The 21,353-nt window shown below is 43.8% G+C and overlaps 1 protein-coding gene across 3 annotated transcripts in view; it reads right to left on the bottom strand.

The window, feature by feature from the left end:
• LOC116387745 (ephrin type-A receptor 3-like) overlaps nt 1-21,353 on the bottom strand; it is an 80,941-nt gene that overhangs the window by 45,147 nt on the left and 14,441 nt on the right. For all 3 annotated transcript variants that reach the window (XM_031855105.1, XM_031855104.1, XM_031855106.1), the window contains exons 2-5: nt 20,565-20,629; nt 14,776-14,976; nt 12,988-13,095; nt 12,016-12,367 (exon numbers count right to left, since the gene is read on the bottom strand). In XM_031855105.1, coding sequence (XP_031710965.1) covers nt 12,016-12,367; nt 12,988-13,095; nt 14,776-14,976; nt 20,565-20,629 — 726 coding nt within the window. The remainder of the gene's footprint in view (nt 1-12,015; nt 12,368-12,987; nt 13,096-14,775; nt 14,977-20,564; nt 20,630-21,353) is intronic.

Here is a 21,353-nt window from a genome sequence, read left to right as displayed (position 1 = left end):
GTGTGTGTGTGTGTGTGTGTGTGTGTGTGTGTGTGTGTGTGTGTGTGCGCGCGCGCGCATCTTTCAGGAGGGATAGTTGGTGGTTCATCTCCCGTGGGCCAGTGTAAAGCTTGCTGGCCCATGGGAGATGAGCTCCATAATGGTCACCATGGCAACAGGCTTTCAAGATGGAACCCTTCTAGTACCCCTCGAGTGCCACAGCTCCTGGGGCACAGATCGGTGTGTGTGTGTGTGTGTGTGTGCGTGTAGGCTACCCAGGCATTAGTTGAGACCAGCTACTTAAAAATTGATACATCAAGCGTCAGTGGAGAAATCTGACGAGATTGAATCTGACATCCTTTACTGCCACCGGGGTCACATCTGTATGTGTGTTTGTGTGTGTTTTGTGCTCGTGTTCATTCCTGTGAAACATGCTTGCGGTCAAATTGACATGTTTTCATGCTAAACAAACTTCAACAAAAGTTAAAAACAACGTTGCACCTTTTTCTGTGAAAAAAAACCACATTCATGTTCAAAGAAACCGTTATACGCTTAATGGTACTCCTTTTAAAAGCTGCAAAAAAAGATGTGCTTAATAAGTGTGGCTGTGTGTGTTTTTGTGTGTAGTGTGTGGGTCTGTTTATAGAGTAGAGAACAGTGCAAAGTACATAAGTGTGTGTGTGGTAATGAGGAGGTTTGTGTGGAATAGAGATATCAGTGTCCAGCCCCCTGCTGTGAACCTCTAATCCCTAATCGGAGTTGATAACAACCTTTAATGCCATAATATTCACCGTAACTACTAATCCTATGAAACACACACACACACAGAAACAACACATATCTTCAGTAATTCTGTTTGCCTGTTTTGACATTACGTCTGCTCGCTAATTACCTCACGTTGACTGTGTGTGAACAATTACATTCAACCACATTACAGCCTTTCGTTGCCTTTACGTTTTGTTTTTGTTGTGGCATCATCACCACATCAGCAGTGTTGTAACAACAGTGAGTTCATTTGAGTCGTATGGTCTACACACTGTAGGCCCTACAGTAACACAAAGGTTCTAAAAGCATCTCACCATAAATTACTGGCGACAATCCACAAAACCGCTGACAACATACACAAACTTAAACATTTAACCATGGATTCTGTTGTGTAACACTAAGAGACGTCATAATAATATCAGCGGTCTTAAAATGAGAGCAAGTAAAAATGTTTTTTTGCTTTTTTAGAAGAGCTTGATAAAACATGTATTGAACTTTCACACATTTATTTTGAAAACTATAAAATACTTTACCTACGGGCATTAGAAACTAACAGTAAGTGATGTTCTAGTTTAACCCAATTATCAGGTAGAAACTGTCAATTGATCAGCTGTAAAAAACATAATTTGCATTCCAGAGCTACTTACCATGTTTGTGTGGCTCTATAGGTTTGCACAGCATTCAGTTTATAATGGAAGACTAACTGCTGTGGACATTTGCACATTTTACTGTTTGAACTTGGCTTTTCCTCACCGGTACCAGCACTTCCCTGCCTCCATACTGAGTCGCAGAGGAAGGTAAACCCACCTGAACTAACTTTACAAGTGAGCCCAGTATTTAAAACTAAATATTGTTATGTTTGTTTATGTTTTAGGCCAGAAACTTAGAAATTTCATATTTCCCCATCTGAATTGTGTTACCGACAGGAAGGAAAGGAAATGCATTTATATCAGGTAAGGAATGGGGCATACTGGTGCCTGACAAAAAGAAAGGCATTTAACTGTATAATGACAGTGAATTATGTCATAAAAATGTATAGTTCCAATTTGTACAGACCGCCTTTTGAAGTTTGTCATGGAGAGAAAAAAATCCAAAGGTAGAACGGGTGTTAAAATCGCGTTCCAGACTATTTATTTTAGATCCTGTGGTGTGTTTATATGGGTAGATGTTTGGATTGGCTGACAGAAAAGTGTCCCATGCATTGTAATCAGAAGAATTTCAATAACTGTGCTTTAATAATTATGTAATTTTGTGTGTGTGGTGTGTCGGGAAATGATCAACTGGTAGAAACACAGACCAAGTCTTTTACCTACTCAAACAGGAGTATTGCGAGTGGGACTAGTTAACCGTATTGACACCTATTATCCCAATTCAACCACAAGTCGTCACCAAAAGAGACAACAAATGGGGAAATATCTTAAAAACTGTATTCCGAAAGCAAGTACCATGTCGTATACCAGCAATTACTTTTGCCAGACTTTTGTTATGGGGAGACGAGGCAGGATCACATGGTCGCAGAGCGGGCATGAGATATGAGCCATATCCAGATAGTAGACATAGGCCTCTCCACCACCACCACACGCACACACACAGGGTCAGACCGGATATGAATGGTTTGTGGTAGCCAGTACATGAAGCACATGAGTACACTCAGGCTTCGTTCTGATCTACTGTCTGTCCTCTGGACACCAGCCAATTACTGAGAGCGGCCAAGGGGAACTACGGGATGAAGCTCTCCTTCTTCCTCATTCTGTTCATCACCGTCTTTCTCTGTTCCGCTCTCCCTCCATTCATCTCCCTGTTTGGCCTCCTGTCTGTCTATTTTTCTGCCTCTGTCCTTTCTGTCTTTCTCTCTCCCCCTTTCTGGCCATCTCTACTTTATTCTCCCTGTTTGTGTATGTATGTATGTATGTTTGTATGTATGTGTGTGTGTATGTATGTATGTTTGTATGTATGTATGTGTGTGTTTGTATGTATGTGTGTGTGTGTGTGTGTGTGTGTGTGTGTGTGTGGGAGTCTGCCTTTGCCTTCGTGTGTGTCTTATTTCCCAGTGGGCTGTCTGTCATACGTTGACCCTGACCTTCTCCAGAGCTCCTGCACAAATATTTACTCTCTCGCTGACAGGCACACGCACACACATACACAAACCCCTCCAAAAACAAAAAATTCTAAGGGAAAGAGAGCGAGCTCAATTTCAGTTCAATTAAAGCAAACGCACATCTACACACACACTTTTCTAGTGGTAACCCCAGCTGATGGCTCACTAATTTTGAGCTGGGGTGATTATCCTGCAGTGTAAAAACAGATTAAATAGATACCAGGTGTGTTTCTGTGTGAGTGGGATCATTGACGAGGGACAGAAAGACAGAGCGAGAAAGAGAAGAAGAAGGAGAGAGAGAGAGAGCATGACAGGTCTATAGGAGGAGTCTGTTGGGAGTTTGGTTCACAGTCTGAATAACTTATTCTTCTGTCTGTCTGTTTTGCTATCAAGATAAAAGGCCGGAGGAACACACAGATTCACCTTTCCCTTTTAAACATAGCCAGGCAGACCAGTAAACACGTCAAAACACACACACACACACACACACACACAGAAACACAAAGCTTAAAATACACAGATTTAAACCTTCACTATAAGCACATGTTTTCTCTCCCCAGGCACACATGTAGCCTAAACACCTTCCATAAAAAAAACTAACCTACAGAGCATTAACACACAAACACACATCTTCTCTCCCCAGATACACTCAGAAACACACACACCACGGCAGTAAACGTGCCCACATCGGCCGTCCCCGTGACCGGCAGTGTGTGTAGGAGGAGCTGTGCACCTCCTTTCCTCACCCGCGTTATTTTCAGTTCATCACTCTCAATAATTCATTCTCTCAGGCGGAGGAGGAAAGAAGAGCCCCGTGCCTTTTTCTCTATGTCAGTCAAACACACACACACACACATACTTACACACACACTTTCATGCAGATGTACCTATCAAGTGGGAGGCCATATTCTAGCTGTCTTTAATCTGTGGGTGGGTGGTCTCAGCACAATGACAGGTGAAAACCTGAACTTGCATCTTTTCTTCCCATTCGCGGGAGAAGATCACGGAGACTTCATATTTAAAAAAACGCAAAAGCACAGCAAATGCCCAGAAAGAGACACTTTAAATCGCTGACTTGCTGGTTTTGCTCCGCGGCGGCCGAAACCAAGATGGCGGCAGAAAAAAGGCCTCAAAACTGCAGTCCACAAACCAATGGGTGACATCCTGATGACTACCTCCACTTCTTATAAACAGTCTATGATTGCTGAGTAAACCTCTCTGTGAATTAATATATTTATGGATTTTTGTGACCCTAAGTGCCATCTTCCACCTCCCAGTATTACCTTAATGGTACAAATGAAGCACTCCACGCACAATACTGCCCCCTTACCCACCTCCTTGACACCACAGAGCCCATTCAGCATCCTGCAGGAAGTCAAGGGTGTCACATACAAAAGAATCCCCTCTTAGAAAAATAGCTGTTACGTGTTCCTTTTGTGCTCTCAATAACAAAATCTCTACAGTTCAGGGCAGCAAGAGCTTTTCATCTAACACATAAATATTGACAAAATAATTAAGTCTATAGGCAGATCTGGTTTATGAAGCAGCCTCGAAAGGTAATGATGCTCACAGACCTCGATGATGCCCTTTCAACATTGCGCTGGATGGACCAGAGTGGCAATTTGAGAGAACAGATTGTAGTGTTTGACGTAAACATCAGGATTTGTGCTGCTATTTTTGGACTCGTTTACTTTTAGCTTTATTGAAAAATGAGCAAAGTTGAGGTTATGTGTTGGCCTGAGGTGTGTTACATGTGTGCATTATTTCCTAAAACTTACACATTTTTGTAATGTATTTAGTTGTAACTGACAGAGGAACAGAAGACTCTAGCTTGCAGGTGTATTTAGCATACTAGGTGTCAGCTCAAGTCTGCAGCCACCTTTATTAATACTGCAGCAGCTGGACTAAATTGGCGTATTTAAAAATGAAACATAATCTGTCAGATCTGTCATCGGGTCTTGAGTAACTGCTCTTCGTTCTGGCTGACACTTGAGCTGAAAACTCTGGGCTGTTTAAAATTTCCGAATGGTTCGTCTCGGCTGTAAAATAATAGTGCAGCTGCACTACATGCGAAAGCAGCAACAAATTGGACTTTGCCCGTGGTTACGTCTGTACTTTGTGTTTGGAGCAATAACGCCTGTGCTACCCAGGCCCAATCAGTCTGACGGGCTGATCGTACATCTGGAAGCCATCCATAAACTAGAAAGAGAGGGAGGGAGGGAGGGAATAAGGGGAAGGGGTCAATGGCTGTCTTCCTGTTCCTGTGTTTCCTGTTGAGCAGACCCGCTGGCTGCCTGCATGCATCCTCTGCGTTCTCTCCCACACACATGCACCTTTCTCGAAACCTTTCGATCTTAACTGGAGCAGACACAACACTGATTTAACACTATAGAAATGTGAAAATTATGAACTTTCCCATGAGTGCACACATGTTTATCCCTAACTGGAACTCAACAGCTAATGGAACGCATCAATTAATGGAAACTGTACCCAATGGAGACACGCTCTCCCGTCTACACCTCTCTCTCTGCCTCCGTCTGTTGGGAATAGTGCTATATAAGGACATGAGGAGTTGAAATGCGCGTTAACCGTTTCTCAGTCCTTGGCCTGCTTTTCCTCCTTTTCTCTGAGGCTTTGTTCACAGAGTTCAACCCGCAGCACCCAACTCAGCTGAGCTTTACGAGGTCCCGTCTCGCAAAAGCCACCATGATGTCCTCAGGTTTCGAGGACGCTTCTGCAGGGCAAATGCGTCCTGGTGCTAAGGTGGCTTTTGGCAACTCAGCTCATGTCTGGCAAGAGATCCGCCACGGCGAAAAAGGAGCTGTGCTGGGAGGAACTGTGTGAATAGACATTATCTGGGTCAGTGCTGTGTGGGTATGTCGACGGGGACTATAGTGCGTAGAGGATATAGCGAGCGCCTAAGCCTTTGTGATTTTGTCATTTATTCTAACACAAAAGAGAGGAGATGAGAATGAGGGATGGGGGGAGGGAAGGGATGGAGTTTATGAGGGGCATGTGGGAGAGAAGAGATAAAGGTGTAATGTAGTAGAAGTGAAGGCAGGCTGACGGACGAGCAGCAGGAAGACACGCACTCCCACAGACCGGTAGAAGGACTCATGACTGGCCTTTACTTGGCCCATATATCCATTTGTCCTTTAAGAACATCTGGCTAGTAATAACACCTCGCTGCCTGACACTTCTACAGCTTAATGCCCTAATGCCTGCAGCAGTGTACACACACACACACACACTGCATACACACGCTCTTTTTACTGTTTACACACAAAAATCTCTTGACTTGCTGTCTAAATCCTTCTGTTAGCTGCCCACTCCCATCCTACCCACACCTTTTTGCTCTCAAGCTCCCTGAGCTGCCACCAAGAGAAGAGCAAAGAAATGAGAGAGCTGTGTGTGTGTGTGTGTGTGTGTGTGTGTGTGTGTGTGTGTGTGTGTGTGTGTGTCTGTGTGTGTGTGTGTCTGTGTGAAGGTGTGTGAACATACTACATGCAGGAGGGAGCACTTGACCTTCAAAAGTCTGTATGTGATCAACATAAAAATGCTTATTTTACCGACGCCTCGACTGTCCACATCACACACACATATTTGCAGGTGCGCTCACGCCTACACACACACACACACACACACACACACACACAATTCTGTTAGGATAGAGGAAAAGATCAAGCTCTGTGTTGGAGAGGCTATAAAGAAAGTCAGAGTCCCAACTGAGCTTTCAACACACACTCACCCCCACAGCCCTCTGTAAGTGAGTTCAATCTCTTTCACAGGTGCAAAGATTAGGCTTTTCCTACATCTGTTCCCTGCCCAAACCTTTCATTATGAACAGAGACTGCAATCCTCTTATGAGATATAAAATGTAAAAGTCCATTGTGTATATATATATATATGTGTGTGTTTGTATGTGTGCACGGTCATGGTCTTTCTTTTATTATATGCATGAGTGCATATCTTGATTGAGCCCTAAAAGCACATGTATCATATGACTTTTTCTTATCCGAAAAGAATGTAAGTTGTAAGATGTGTAGACAAAACTACAGGTTTTTTTTCTCCTCCTGAACATGACATTGTGGAGGACTTAGTTATTCCTCCCAAAAGCTATGATCTCATAGCTGTGGTCAAATAGGGTTGGGAATGTGTCGGTGCTAAAGCAGTGTGGTGTTTTCCTGCCTTTAATCGTTGACATGACTCTACCTTCAAGGAATAGTTCAACATTGTGCTGTTTTTTAGCCACAATCTGTTTATTCATCTGGTCGACACTTCTGTGTAGCGTATCTAGCAGGAAGTTACCGGATACAGTTGGTGAGCACAGATTTTGGTTTTGAAAAATTCAACATGTTTTCCTTTTACTTTGTTAAAGTAATTTATAGTGTTTTTTCATAAAGGCACACAACTCAGATGTTTAGGAAATAAAAGATTATATTTTCATTGATTGAAGTTTAAGCAAATCTTGTCATAGTTTTAATGATGTTGATAATGTTATGAATTACCATCGCCCAATACTCATTTTCACTGGATAGAGCCTGAATGCATCATAATGTAACTGAGCAGAACCCTCGTTTGTTAGCCATTAGCCACATTACCAGCTCTCCTTCGTTACATTTCAACACAAATTGGTTGTTTACAATGTAACATTATCAGAGATCGGCGAATATAAAACTTAAATGCCGGTGTACTGATAGCTTATTTTACTGAATATTGGCGGATAACGATCATCAGCAAAACTTTATTTCACACTGTGATAGTTAAGTAATTAATCCGCGGTTCACATGCGTGCCAAACCGCGAGGGATGATCCGTACGGATCACGGATCAACCGTGGTCCTCTACACCACTAGTCTGCATCCACAGCATTCCAAATGAACACATGGCTGACAAGGAAATTCACACCGGGTCGGACACACATTGGATTTGTTCGTCAGTGATTTTTCACTTTGGTTTTGGTCCAATTTGAGAAGTGAAAAGAACAGCGGGTGAGCCAAGTGGAATCAGTATGACGAGTGTGGTGTGACTTTGAAAAGTTCCTCTTGTAAACTCAGTTCCCGCTTCATTTTGGCAGCATCAAACCGACATATGAACAAGAAGGGAAGAAGGAGACCATCAGATAGGTATAGCCGACGGACAGACAGACATGTCATGGTGACCTATATTACTTTTGCCCGCTGAGAAAAAGAGAGAGAGAGGGGATGAGAGCAAGAGAACTTGTGTCGAGGTGACAGGTGTCTGTCCTTCTCCACTCCGTCTCCTCCATCTCTCAGGCTTCTGAGGCAGTAATTGGTGCTGTCAGACACACAGAGAAGGACCGGACACACACTCTCAAACACACGTCTAGTCACAGCTGCACACACATACACACTCCTGCCCTTCAGTATGTTCCTCTAGGGCTTAAGGCAGGAGAGGTTTGAGGGGAGAATTCACTACATTCCCTACCAGCTGTGAGACAGAGAGACAGCAGGAGAGGGCAAGGGAGTACGAGGTGGAAATGGAGGGGAGGGGGGGGAGGGTTGGGTAGAGGAAACAGTGGCAGACAGAAACAGAGAGCGAGAACAGAAACAGAATGCACAAGAGACTAAGACACAGAGAGAAAGGAAAGCAAGAGAGCGAACGAGGCAGGGGGGGGGGGGGGGGGGGGGGGCACTGAGAGGGGTCTCTCTGGGGGGGACGAGGGTGAGCAACTGTATGTGGCAGGGAGGGAGGGAGAAAGAGTATGTGTTGAAAGAATAAGAGTGTGTGAGAGGGAGGTTACGTAACTCCACTGGTGACAGCAGAGGAGTGTGATATCATGTGATGGAGCAGCAGAGCCAGAGAACTCAAAATAAATCAAACATGTATTTAATATACTTAGGCATTTTTTGAGCCATTGGGATTTAAGCAGTTCTTTCAAATACATTTACTTCAAACGTAAATAAAAGACCTGTTACCATGTCTACCGAGTCAGGACGTTGTCTCTATTTCCCCTATAATCAGTACCAAATTACTGTTTGTTTAGGAAATTTAAATAAATGGTACATCATCCTGCAGAAATACATCCCAATTACTAAACCTTTAAGAAAAATGAAGTTATATATTTGTGACCTGTTTTTAAAGGAATGAATTTATTTGGTTTGGGATTTTTAATGAGATTATCCAAAGAAATATCAGTATATCCTGATCCCATGGTCACTGTCAAGAAGCGTGGTAGTTTCCATCACACCCTGGTGGCTTGTTGTTGCTTGCTCGACCATATTTCCCATGAATCACATTATTTCCTCTTTCACAGTCAGATACTATGCTTGTTTGCACTGTAGCAAAAGTGGCCCGCCTGAGCAGCATAAAACAATTCACCAGGTTTAATCGATTCCATGTGTCCAACAGTAACACCATGAACAGATACACACATCTGCGCCTAACGTTAGGGAACAAGAAGCAAGCATGGGGTGAGAACATAGAAAAAGAGAAAGATGAATCCGTGATCTATAAATGTTTAACGAGTGAAGACAGAGGAGATGAGGGCTGCGAGGAGGAGGAGGAGGAGGAGGAGGAAGACAGAAAGAAAAATGGTGAGGTGAAAAAGGAAGACAGTATCACAAAGGATGGGTGAGGAGCAAAATGGGGGGCATGTGCGAGAGAGAGGTGGAGAAAAGTCCCATTATAGAAACAGACACCAGAGCAAGGTTCGAAAATAGCAGACAGGAAGGGAGAGAGCCAGAGATTGAGAAAAAACGGCTGTAATTGGAGGTGTCTGGTGTTTGTCTAACACAGAGAGGCAAGTAATGATTCCATTAGCGCCTCACACCGAGAGAGGGGGAGACAGGGACACAGAGAGAGTGTCACACAGCGACAAAAAGAAGAGACTAGAGATACCAAAACAATGCGAGAAGATTCACACAGACTATTAGAACATGAAAAAAATGAGCATCAGAGCAGCTAAAAGGTAAAAAAAAAAAAGAAGAAAAGAACCGGACACAAAAAGAACAAGAGAAATGGAATGCGAGTCGTCCGTGAAAAGGCTTGTTCACCTGAAGATAATTACAAATGCCCCTCCCGTCCTTTCCCCAGCTCTCACCCATTCCTCTCTTTGTGTGACGGCAAACGAGAGAGGGTGATTTAAATGCATTAGCGGAGTGTGTTGTCCCTATGGAAGGCCCACAGACTGTGTCAGGGCAGGAACCTTTTGTTTGCAGCGCCGAGAGGACTCTTTAAAAGCCTGGCCCTTGTTCTCTCAGGGACACATTAAAGCGCAACGCGCAGGGTTGTTGTACTTCTCTGTGTCCTCCCATGTCTTTGTTAAAAGCAGGCTGATTACAGATGCAGTTACATTAGCCGGCTAAGTGAAATTTTGACGAGGGAAGGAAACACAGAATACAGGCACTTGGCGGGCGAAACGGCAATCGGCACCAATGCCATTTGGATAAAAGAAAGCTGTTTTCCAAGGTGTTCTTTTTGGCATTATCTCACGGGCGGCAAAAAAATACGAGATGTGTTAGACTGCCGTACGTGGAACAGCAAATTCTCCTGCAGTATGAGGAAATTTCATTGCTATGCAAATCCTGCCCGAGATTCCACAAAAACGTTTTTTCCTAATACTGAGTACGTGGAGCAGACAACCCTGCGGCGGAGAGGTTTAAATTCACCACGAAGGAATTAAAATCTGTTGGAAAATGCTATTTGATTGTTTCCAGAATAATTGCTACGCCACGAAATATGCCTTGAAATGAACGGAAACGAAAGACCTGGCTTAGTCTCCAGTGTTGCGGACAGCAGACACCTGTTTTGCCTCCAAAAATACAAAGACACACGCATGCACATCTGTATTGACCATAACTTCTTAGACGAGGGACACGTATATTTCCTGGCCTCTGACCTCACACTGTCAAAGGGAAACAACACACGTCTACAGCACACATTCACTTAACACACACACACACACATGCGGTTAATGAGTTAAAGCCAGCTTGTTAAACGTGCTGACCTTGATCTATTTATTCTCTGCGGAGGGATAAGACTCGGGAGCAGACTGATGAGGTCATGGAGATCACTGAGGTCAACCGCCAGACTGAATTTAAATAAAGTTTCCGTACGGGGAATGTGACATAGACCGTAGATAGCATAGATAGGTAGGGAAATAGTTTGACAGTGAAATCACCTGTCAAATAACCACAACGTGTCATTTTTTACAAGACACGCATGCAGCTAAGTATTTCACGATTGAGATGCAGCCAGACGTCTGCCACAATCTGTGCACATTACCAGTCTGCAAGCACCAGAGTACAGCTTCTGTTCCTACTCACTTGTCTCTAAGGCCCAACTGCCAGGTTTTCTGGGCGTCTTGGCTGCTTCTCCTCCAAAACAACTGAAATTGTGTTATGTGCACCAATTTTCCAAGTTTGCAGTGATGAATATCTATGAATCTATTTACTTTTTCGGGGAGGAAGCGAGCCCGTGGGGACAGGTGACGGCGCGAGTCTAATGCAGCTTGCACACTCAAATGCATGCGCACTCAGTATGCACACACATACAGATGCACCACATACTGCACGTGGCATCTGTGGAGTCTTACGATTCAATAATCTGCATACCTTTTCCTCTCCTTCAAAACAAACACACATCAATAAGCACTTTCACACACACACACACACACACACATGCACGCACACTCATACCACGCTCCTCCACTCTGCGGGGGGAATTAGATATTCAGCTCTGACAGACACACACTAAAAAATAAAAAAAGAAGAGGAGATGCCTTAAACAACTCCTACAGTAACCTGCTCTCTGCAAGAACTGACTTCACAATGTTGGCAGCTGTTACTCGGAGCAATGACATCCACGCTGACACACACACACACACACACACACACACACAAGCAAAAGAGTGCTGAAATGTTTCTGCACATGCTCGGCAAAGACACAAGGGCACACACGTAGTCGTTATTATTATTTACACATCACATATTCACGTCTTGAGAGAGCAGAATGATATGATTGCTGCGTTTCATTTAAATTGTGGCACTTTTGTAAGCTGTTGAGGAATCTCACTTGTCACTCCTCCTCAAGTTGCTTTCATATCAGAAGGCCAACCTTGATGAGGCCCGTGCATACAGAGAGATACACGCACACACACACACACGGAGTTACGAATGCATCCCACACACGCCCTCAGACCCCCCCACTCACGCTGGCAGACGTCCTTGTTCTCCTCGAAGCCCGGTTTGCACACACACCTCCCGATGGGAACCAGCCAGCCTCCGTCTGCACTGCAGTACATCTTCGGAGCCTCAAACTCCTCGGAGGCGTTCACGCACGCACCGTGGACCTCCACCAGCGCCGTGTCTCCGCCCGTTATTGTGTCGGGGAATTGGGCCAAGTTGAGCACAGTGAGGGGACACTTCTTGTAGAAGACCCTGACTGAGACCAGAGCGATACAGGCGCCGAGGTCCTGGAAGGCCAGATAGAAACCCTTTTTGCTCAGGTTGCTGATGTCGCGCACCTCCGTGTTCAGCTTCATGACGCGGTCTCCGACGTCCACCTGTGGACGAAGAACATTTCACATGCGTTGGTTCATTTTAATGGGAGCATTCAACTTCAATCAGAGCATTGTTTTTCCGTCCAAAAGTAATCCACGCAGTATAATGCTGCCGCCGGGAACTCAGGGAATGCAAGGCAGAAATAATGAAGTCCTCAAAACCCTGTCAATTCGACAAGCAGATGGGACGAGATTATATACAACACACATTCAAACCGAGATTTCTGTAGCAAATGGTCAATATCTCATTTTTTATCTCTTCTATGAGAGAATCAGATGGCCACATACAGATGGAGCTTAATGCTGAAATCAGTATAGAAAACACTGTCGAAGAGATGGCCAGCAAACAGATGCAATAGGAAACACTTTGATCCATTTTTGTCACTTGTTTTTTTTTGCTTTTTAAAGTAATGGGAGAGTAAAGCAAGTTTTACAGAAAGTGAAAATCCTGATAAGAGACAAACAAGACATTAGGCAGATGTCAGAACTGGTCTCTTTCATTTTAGTGATAGTGATGGAAATATTTACTTAATTGTTGCATTATTGTGTATTTTGCAACGCCCTATTTTATGTTGTATACACAGTATGTGTGTGTGTGTGTGTGTGTGTGTGTGTCTTCATACCTGTGTAAAACTCTCATCTGCAGCAATTGTATCGATCTTCACATACTGGCTTTCCTTGATGAACCACAAGTTGGCATTGTTGGACTCGTAGTAGTACATGTTGAATGTCTGCAAGAGAAACAGGCATCACTTTACAAACTCTAGAAATTGAACTTAACAGACAAAACAGAAGAAAAATAAAACATGCAATAAAACGAGATAGATAAAAGTAAGTCCATCCAGTGTGACATTTTAACAAGGCTCCCATAGCTCTGCAGCTATTCTGCTGCTTCTCTTCAAATCTCAGTCCATCTGTCTCGATGGCCGGTCAGCAACACTGCAGTTTCATGAAAGTGCAGCTCTGTACTGTCTCGTATTATCTCCGCTACTCATTCTGGAGATGTAATGAGAGTGAAGAGGGTGCAGAGGGCAGACAAAGTGGAGCGAAATGAATACAGAGGAGCAGTGATATCGGGCTGATATGAGAGAACGGGGGACAGTAAAAAAATATATATTGGAAGTTAAAATATACGAAGAGCCACAAAAGAAGCCTCGAGAGCGCCGTCTGTTTCATTCGGCAGCTATTCTCTCATGTCGTTCTTTCCCCTCCTTTTGTCTGTTTATCTATTCATCAGCCATGAACGTGAACTTCCATCTGTGTTTGTGTTTAGTGAGTGTTGGATGAAAAAAAATCATCAGCCTTTTTTGCTGCTCTGCAGTGCCATGTAGTATAATGTGCTGAATAAGCATTGATTTCACACAAAGTAATTATAGTAAACACAAAAACTACCACCTTTTGACTGGCCCTATATACTGTATATTGACATGTATAAAGCCATGCTGTGATAATAAAATGATCCAATATTTTGTGAAGTCCGAGAACACAAATCCTTCCCCAACACTGAATTCATTTTTATTTACGACATAATTGTGTAAACTGGCCTCAAGCAATACATGTTCAACCTTGTCTAAGAACAAAAAGTAAATTAATTTATACATTTCATCACTTTGCTCCTGCTTGCTTCTCATACTTAAATGTTGTTTGTTGTTGTTCTTTTGCTATCTCGAGTGTCTAGATTTTCTGCCGCAGTAAAAGGAAGCAGCAAAAGCAAACAATACAGCATAATTGTATCAGATCAAATATGGAGATCGGGCAGATTTAATTGAAAATGCAGAGAAGTGTTATTGAAGTTAATTCGCTGATTCATTTGATTAGCTGTGCACACTAAACAAAGTGTCGATTGCGTGTGCTGAGGGGTAAATGGGTTCCAATTTGTGATTAAACCATTTTCATGACGAATACAATATAAGTATTTGAGAAGTGAAGGATATAAGAAATACGGATTACATAACTCAATTCTATCCAAAAGGCTAAGAGCACTGCGTAGTTAGAGAACATTTTGTAGCAATGCAGAAGGGATTGAGATCTGAGGCAAACCCAGACTTCAAACAATGTCTGCCTCCATGTTCCAAATCAAACATACTCCTGTGCTATTGATCTCCAAAGCAGGAATGAGTCTTTATTTATTCATTTATTTTTACTGCTTCCTTCCAAAAGAAATTCAGAGCACACACACCAGCACCCATGGATCTTGTCACAATGCAATGTCTTGCTCACCAAGAGTGAACAAATAAGCAGCACAAATACAACAAGGAGAGCTCAAACACACACAAACCCGATGCAAGGACATTGGACAGCTGCCACCATACTGCTTGTGTGTTCAAAAGCTTGCATGTGTATTATTCTGTGTGTGTGTGTGTGTGTGTGTGTGTGTGTGTGTGTGTGTGTGTGTATGAAGGGATGCAGACCTCCTTGCAGGTACCGGGGACCCCGGGCAGGCTGTTACAGTCCCTCAGGGTGAACTTGATCTCAATGTGGACGCGTTGCGCTCCTTCTCGGCTGATGTGACGCGTCCTCAGCCAGTTGTTCTGGTTGGCCTCCATGACGTTACACACCTGGTAGGTCCTCATTGGGGTGTTCCTCTCATCCATCACACTGATCTCCTCCCACTGAGGATGAGAAAGAGGAGGTTTAGAGAGCGAGAGAGGGGGGGGGGAGCAAAGTGGGTCTCCCAGATAAAAGAGAGAGATGTTTATTTTACATGAAATTTTGTGATTGGACTTCCACATTTAGAAGATGACAATTGTTTTTCAGTAGAGAGCAAAATAAAGAAATGGGATGATGGAAAAAAGAAAGAAGGAAGGTAGGAGCTAAACAGATAGTGAAACATTGGGAGGGATTTGAGGGAAGGTGATTTAAATATGAGGGGGAGGAGAAGTCGAGGAAAGAGTGGAATGGGGAGAAATAGGTGAGCCGGAGGAGAAGAGGGAGAAAGGAAAGGAGAGTTCCAAACAGAAGAAGTGAGTGCTTGAGGAGTGCTTGAGTTGACGAGGAAATCCCCCTCAACTAAAGCACACATTTCAAATCAAAGTGGTAGAGTGACATTCAGCAGCACAGGGCCGGCTTGACAACAGCACCACTCAGCTGTGAGATCGTCTTATTTCATCGCCAGTCAATAGACAAAGGAGATCTCATTCCCAGTGATTGCTTTATGGGAAACTGGGCCCAAGTTCAATGAACTGTGGTTTCGATGCAAACCGACGCTAAGCCTGCGCGTTCTGTTTTTATGTCTGGGTGAATATGAGTGATGATCTGTGTCAAGATGACTGAAGGACTGTCTTTGTCCATGCTGCACGTGTGCACAGAGTGAGCGTGTTTTTCTAAAGTAAATGCATGATTTAGCGCTCAAGAGGTAGGAGTGTGTGTGTGTGTGTGTGAGAGACACAGAGAGAGAGCAAGAGGAAGCGAGAGGGAGTAGGTAAGACAGAGCTACTTTGTCTCCCGTCATCTGCTACCATCTGTTTCCACTTCTGACTAAAGCAGTAATTGAGAACACTTCTCGCATGAGCAGGAAAACATTTCTATCTACACACACGCACACACATAGACAGGCACACACTAACATATATATATATATATATATATCATCACACACACACACACGAAGAGAAAGAACATTTCTATTCCTTATTAAAGAAAAATGAAAATAAACCAATGTGGTTTCAGTGTCTCAAGATATCTGATCCAGTAAAGGGGAGGCTAACTGAATTTTCTTGGATCCACACACACACACACACACAAACTGGATGAGTCCTAGTTTGTGGTGAGGGATAAGAGGACCACCATCTTTGTTCTGAGCTCCTGTCATCGTCTTCAGGCTGAAGCTGTAAGCTCCACAGTGATGAGCACATATCACCTTACAGTAGTCCAACCGTGTAAACACAGACCCCGATACATACGTACACACACTCACATGTACTCCACGACCCATGGGGCTAACTACCTGTCATCCCTAACGTGCTTTTAAATTCAAATGTAAGTCCAATGGTAGATGAACTGAAAAGGCAAAGAAGAAAGAGAAAAAAAGAGAGAAACTTTCAGACAAGTGGAGTCCAAGCTAAGGTTGGATTCTTGAGGTTAATCTAATGTGACGGCCCAACAACCCGGCAAAAGCTTGACGCATTTCACCTCCAAGTCCTGAACGCTAAAACAGATCCACATAAAAAAGCACACACATTCTCACATAGACTCGCACACTCTCTCCAGCTCTCTCTTTTTCGCACACTCAGATGCTTTTAATCCCCCACAGCCTCCGCTGGGTCGTCTACTGTGTATGAATTGGAGCTCCAACAAAACCGTGTCTCTCTTGATCCTGACCCAACAGTCCTTCAACTGCAGGAACAGAGAGAGGGAAGAAATGTGAGGAGGAGAAGAAGAAGAGGAAGAGGAGGTAGAAGATTGTTTGAGCTGCTGCATTCAGCTGACACAAATGTCGCTGACAGCCAGTTCAGAGTTTTAAAATTACATATATAAAGGACGTATCACTGGAGTGTTGCTCGACATTATGTGCATACAACAACCAAGAGCTCTATTCAATTAAAATAACAACACACAAGACGGAGGGACAAAGAAAGAGAGAGGAATGAATGTTGGTAATTTACAGGCGCGCCTGGCAGCTAAATAGACCCATCTGTGCAGAACTGAGACCAGTCGGACATCACAGGACGGTCACACACACCCACTCACACACACACACACACACAAAGCTGAGTCCCCAGGGAGTGGTGATTAAAGCATTTATGGGAATAGTCATTGAGGGATAAAGAGAGCTTTATGATGTCTTTGTTTATTTATTTGTAGGCAGAGTTTGGAGTGGCTGGATTACTGCCACTTCCTGGTGAGCGACTTATTTCCCTAGTTGGCGAGTCTGTTCATTGTCACATTTGCCTGGTGTAAAGCACAGGTGTGTTTCGGAACATGAAAACGACCTGCACGCCCCTTAATTTGCTAACGATGCACCAAATGTTTGGTTAGGCTGAAGAGTTTAAGCTCCCTTTCTTTCTGACTCTAAACACACACACACACACACACACACACACACACACACAAAGTGTTGGTCCAGCCTGAACACTAATTAACATTCAGAATGAAACCCTCCTCCCTGAACCCTCAATCACCTTCGCCAATCAGTGCAGAGCCCGCTTGATTGCTTTGAAGTGAAGCAGAGACGTCGGATCAGGGTTTAAGTTCAACCATTCACCAGCTTAACATAATATCCCTCCTTCTGCAATCATCTGATGGGTACACCTACGAGGACGTAATTGGCCCCCAAACTCTGCAACAAGCTCTGGCTTAGGGAGGAGGGGGAAAGAGGTGGAGAGGGGAGGGAAAAACAGAGATGGAAGATGAAGAAAGAGGAAGGATGGGGGGGAGGGGGAGAGGGGGCAAGGAGCCTCTGGGGGAGTAGCGATGCTGTGGGGCCCCTCAATTTTCAAACATCATTAAGACGTATCTGTTTCGTGTCCCTCACAAGGAACACCCCTGCCTGGTGACAGAAGTGTTTCGCTCCACGCAGTCTCAGGCACATCCGGCCCTGCACGGCTTGGATTAAGCTTGACCTGCAGGGGTCAAGTGTGGTTTTGGACTAATTCAGGTGGACAGTGGTCTCAGATTGGTGGGAATTGCCTCTTGTTGAGACCAATCCCCAGGTTTAAAGTTCAAAGGTCAACTAGATAATCCCCCTGTTATGAAACATAAGACCTTCTCACAGCCCTGGCACCTTTCTTCTCTCAGTCTGTCACTCTCATATCACTCTCTGTCCCCTTCTCTGCTCCATTTCTATGATATAAATCCTTACCTCATTCATTTTGAGACGTATGTGTGATTATATAAGACAAACATGACCGTAGCCTCCGCTAGTATCTATACTGATTTTCATGATGTATGCCACCAGGTTAGATTTAACTAGCAATTTGCTGGATTGTGTTGTGGGATAAAAGGAGTTACATTTAAAGTTTTAAATCATGATGTCTGCCCAGGAACGGCAAGTAGAAGTTGTCTATGGCAAGAAGCATTTAGCTTCCCAAAGCCCAACTCCATCTCGCAAGAATTATCCCGTAATGCTTTTTTTTCACCACAGGTTGGGATGGTCTTGCCGAGCAGAGACATTTCATGGCATATTATCAATGTGTTTTCACAAACCGCAGTGAGAGCTTGTTATCCTCAGCTCTTCATCAAACAGCTCACTGTTTCTACCGATTTCTCCTTGCAGTATTTAGAACTGTTCTGCTGACCATATAGCGCAGAACAAGGGCTTAGGTTTCATTGCAACATTCATGCACCAGTTTATGGTACATAAAAAAAAATTGTATTTATGTAATGACAACACTAAATTCAACAGATTCTGCTGGGGTACGGCAACACCACTTGGACAACCACAGGCAGAACTACAGTACACCGTAATACTAGAACCGGTAGTAATAATATTTATTCTTTATATATGATTACGATGTGAAGGGGGGTGCACAGAAAATGTCTTATCTTGTTGCGTAGACCTGTTTTTCTCACTTCTAACTCGGCAACCTTTCCTTTTCACGATATAAGCATGAGACTAGCCTCAGCAGAAGGGCACAGGCTATACTCTACCAGAAGGTAGACTAAACGTCAGGCCAGTCAGCAGGCAGAAATATGTGCAGAGGATGACGTAACGTGCCCTTGCTCAAAACTTAAGAGACCCACAAACAACAGACAGAGCCTTCCAGCCGTTTAAGAGAAACAAGATTTCAGTTCATGTCAGTCATAGCTAATGGCACAAAACTGTGCAAGAAGCAGACGCAGCCAATTTAGCCTTTTGGACTGCAAAGAGTGGACTGAAAAGAGAGGAGGATCATATTTATCCAGGAGGAAGATAACATCTTATTCATGGGCCAAAAGTGTTTACTAGTTTTAACCAATTTAATAAATCCTTGGTCAGATGAAAAAGCGGATAACGCTTGTGGCTGACCCCAAAGTAAAGAATTGAAAACACATTTTGTTTTCACAACGGTTCGGTCGTATAAAGGATCTGTTTGTTGTATTTATTTGAGAGAGGAGTTGTGTGGATGCCCATTTCCACTCAGTTTCCGTACACATTCAGGGAGGAGGTGTCAGATCCCCACTATGTTGACAGCTCATGAAATAGGATACACAGGATAGAGTTTATTATATATATTTTACTTTCCAGCCAACACATTTCTTTCAGGATAAACTACAAACACATGTGCTTTTCCGGGGCCATGACTAAGCCACCCCAAACTGATCCGTATCTTCAATAAAAGTAACTTGTGCACTCTTTGGGTTTCAGAACTAGATTGAATCTTTTGGCCACAGATGGGACACATTCAGTTCTTCTATAAGAACCTCTGTGAAAAAAAGAGAAAGATACACAAACATCCACAATAAGGACCCACAATCAGAGCATTCCAACAAAGTGAACTTGAAACCCTTGATTGCTTGAGAAAACAACCTTGCTTAGCTCTGCTCACTTCAGCTGCCTCTCCGCGGCGCACAACCATGAAACCGCGTGTGGCATCCTGCGATTTAACACACTGACGCTGAATAGTGGAGAGGAAGTGTCTCTCAAGGGGAAATAGAATTAATTCAGCGCCATTCAACAGCTCCCGCACTAGAGTGACATACAGAACCCACTCTTATTTCTTCATTCAATGCACTGCGATGTTCTTCCTCTCGGCCCTCTTGCACTCTTCCTCTCCTCTCACTTCTCTGTTGTCATTTCTGATGCATGGTGGCTGCACTCCAGTCTCCCTTGGTCCCTATACCTGCAAAAGGCCAGTTACATAACCCCCTCCCACACACACACACACACACACGCGCGCAAATAACACAAACATGTACACGTCTCCTCTCACGTCAGAATATTTACCCCTCCACTCCGTCGCTTTACTCCATCCCGAAAAAAAGGCAACCCATAATAAATGGAGGCTCCAGTGCCACAGCGTTTTCAGCGCAGTGGAAATAATTTGTAAATTCCCCCTGCAGACTCCCGATTTAGCAAGGAGTGCTCAAGAACCCAGTGCTCTCTAAAACACACACTCCAGCCCTGCTGCTCCTGCTAGAGCCCCTGCTTGTTCCCTGAAAATAACACATGTCAAAACAAAGCCGCTAGTTGTGATCAGATTTTTTTTACTTTTGGTGCCAGCTCCGCCATAAAGAGAGGATGATTTTAAGGTTGTGAGTGTGTTCGGCTGCACATACTCACCCCCTCATTAGGGTAAGCCTCCCAGCCCAGGTCAGCCAAGGCTGACATGGAGTCCAGCAACGTAACTGCAAGAAAATGGAGAACAAACATGTTAACACACACATGCTATAAAAAACTGTACTTTGTATTCCTTCAAAGGACATTTTCTCACTTCCCCGATGCATACAGAACTTTGAAGGTACTCGTTTCTAAAATGTCTGCCACCCAAATACAATAGAGGTGTATTTAATTCTTTTTGTGGTACTCAAAGAACGAAACTTGCTCTGTTTACTCTGTAAAATCCACAGACCTCTCTGTGAACACTCGACTCTCGGAGTAATAGTCTCTATAAATGCTGTTGACAACATGGCCTGTGGATTGTTCCGACATTAGAGATGTATATCTCAAAACCTCGGCACATAAAACTGAAAGTGTCTCCGTGGCTGGAAAACACAATAGATGAGTGATAATATGTGGGTTTTTCTCATTTGGGTGAACCAAACCCATTCAAGCCTAAAAAGGACTGAATAATATAACTTTAATACTAAAAAAGATTGTGTTGGAGTATCGATGTCTATGATGTGCAACAGTAGCGTCAACGTAGATTTGCACATGTTGTTTCCTGTGTGTGATCTCTGTGTGACCGGATGCAGGATGCAGGAAGGTGAGAATGAAAAGGGAAGAGAGGAAGGTGGCAGGTTGACCAGCGTGAGGCATAATGAAAACCTGCTCGGATTCTGGAGCAAGGTTCTCCACCTGTGTGTGTGTGTGTGTGTGTGTGTGTGTGTGTGTGTGTGTGTGTGCAAGTGC

The sequence above is a fragment of the Anarrhichthys ocellatus genome, unplaced genomic scaffold (genome assembly GCF_004355925.1).
Source record: "Anarrhichthys ocellatus isolate YVR2014 unplaced genomic scaffold, GSC_Weel_1.0 scaffold15, whole genome shotgun sequence".
NCBI lineage: Eukaryota > Metazoa > Chordata > Actinopteri > Perciformes > Anarhichadidae > Anarrhichthys > Anarrhichthys ocellatus.
The sequence above is the reverse complement of the archived record's forward strand: the minus strand, read 5'-3'. Positions and strand labels throughout refer to the sequence as shown.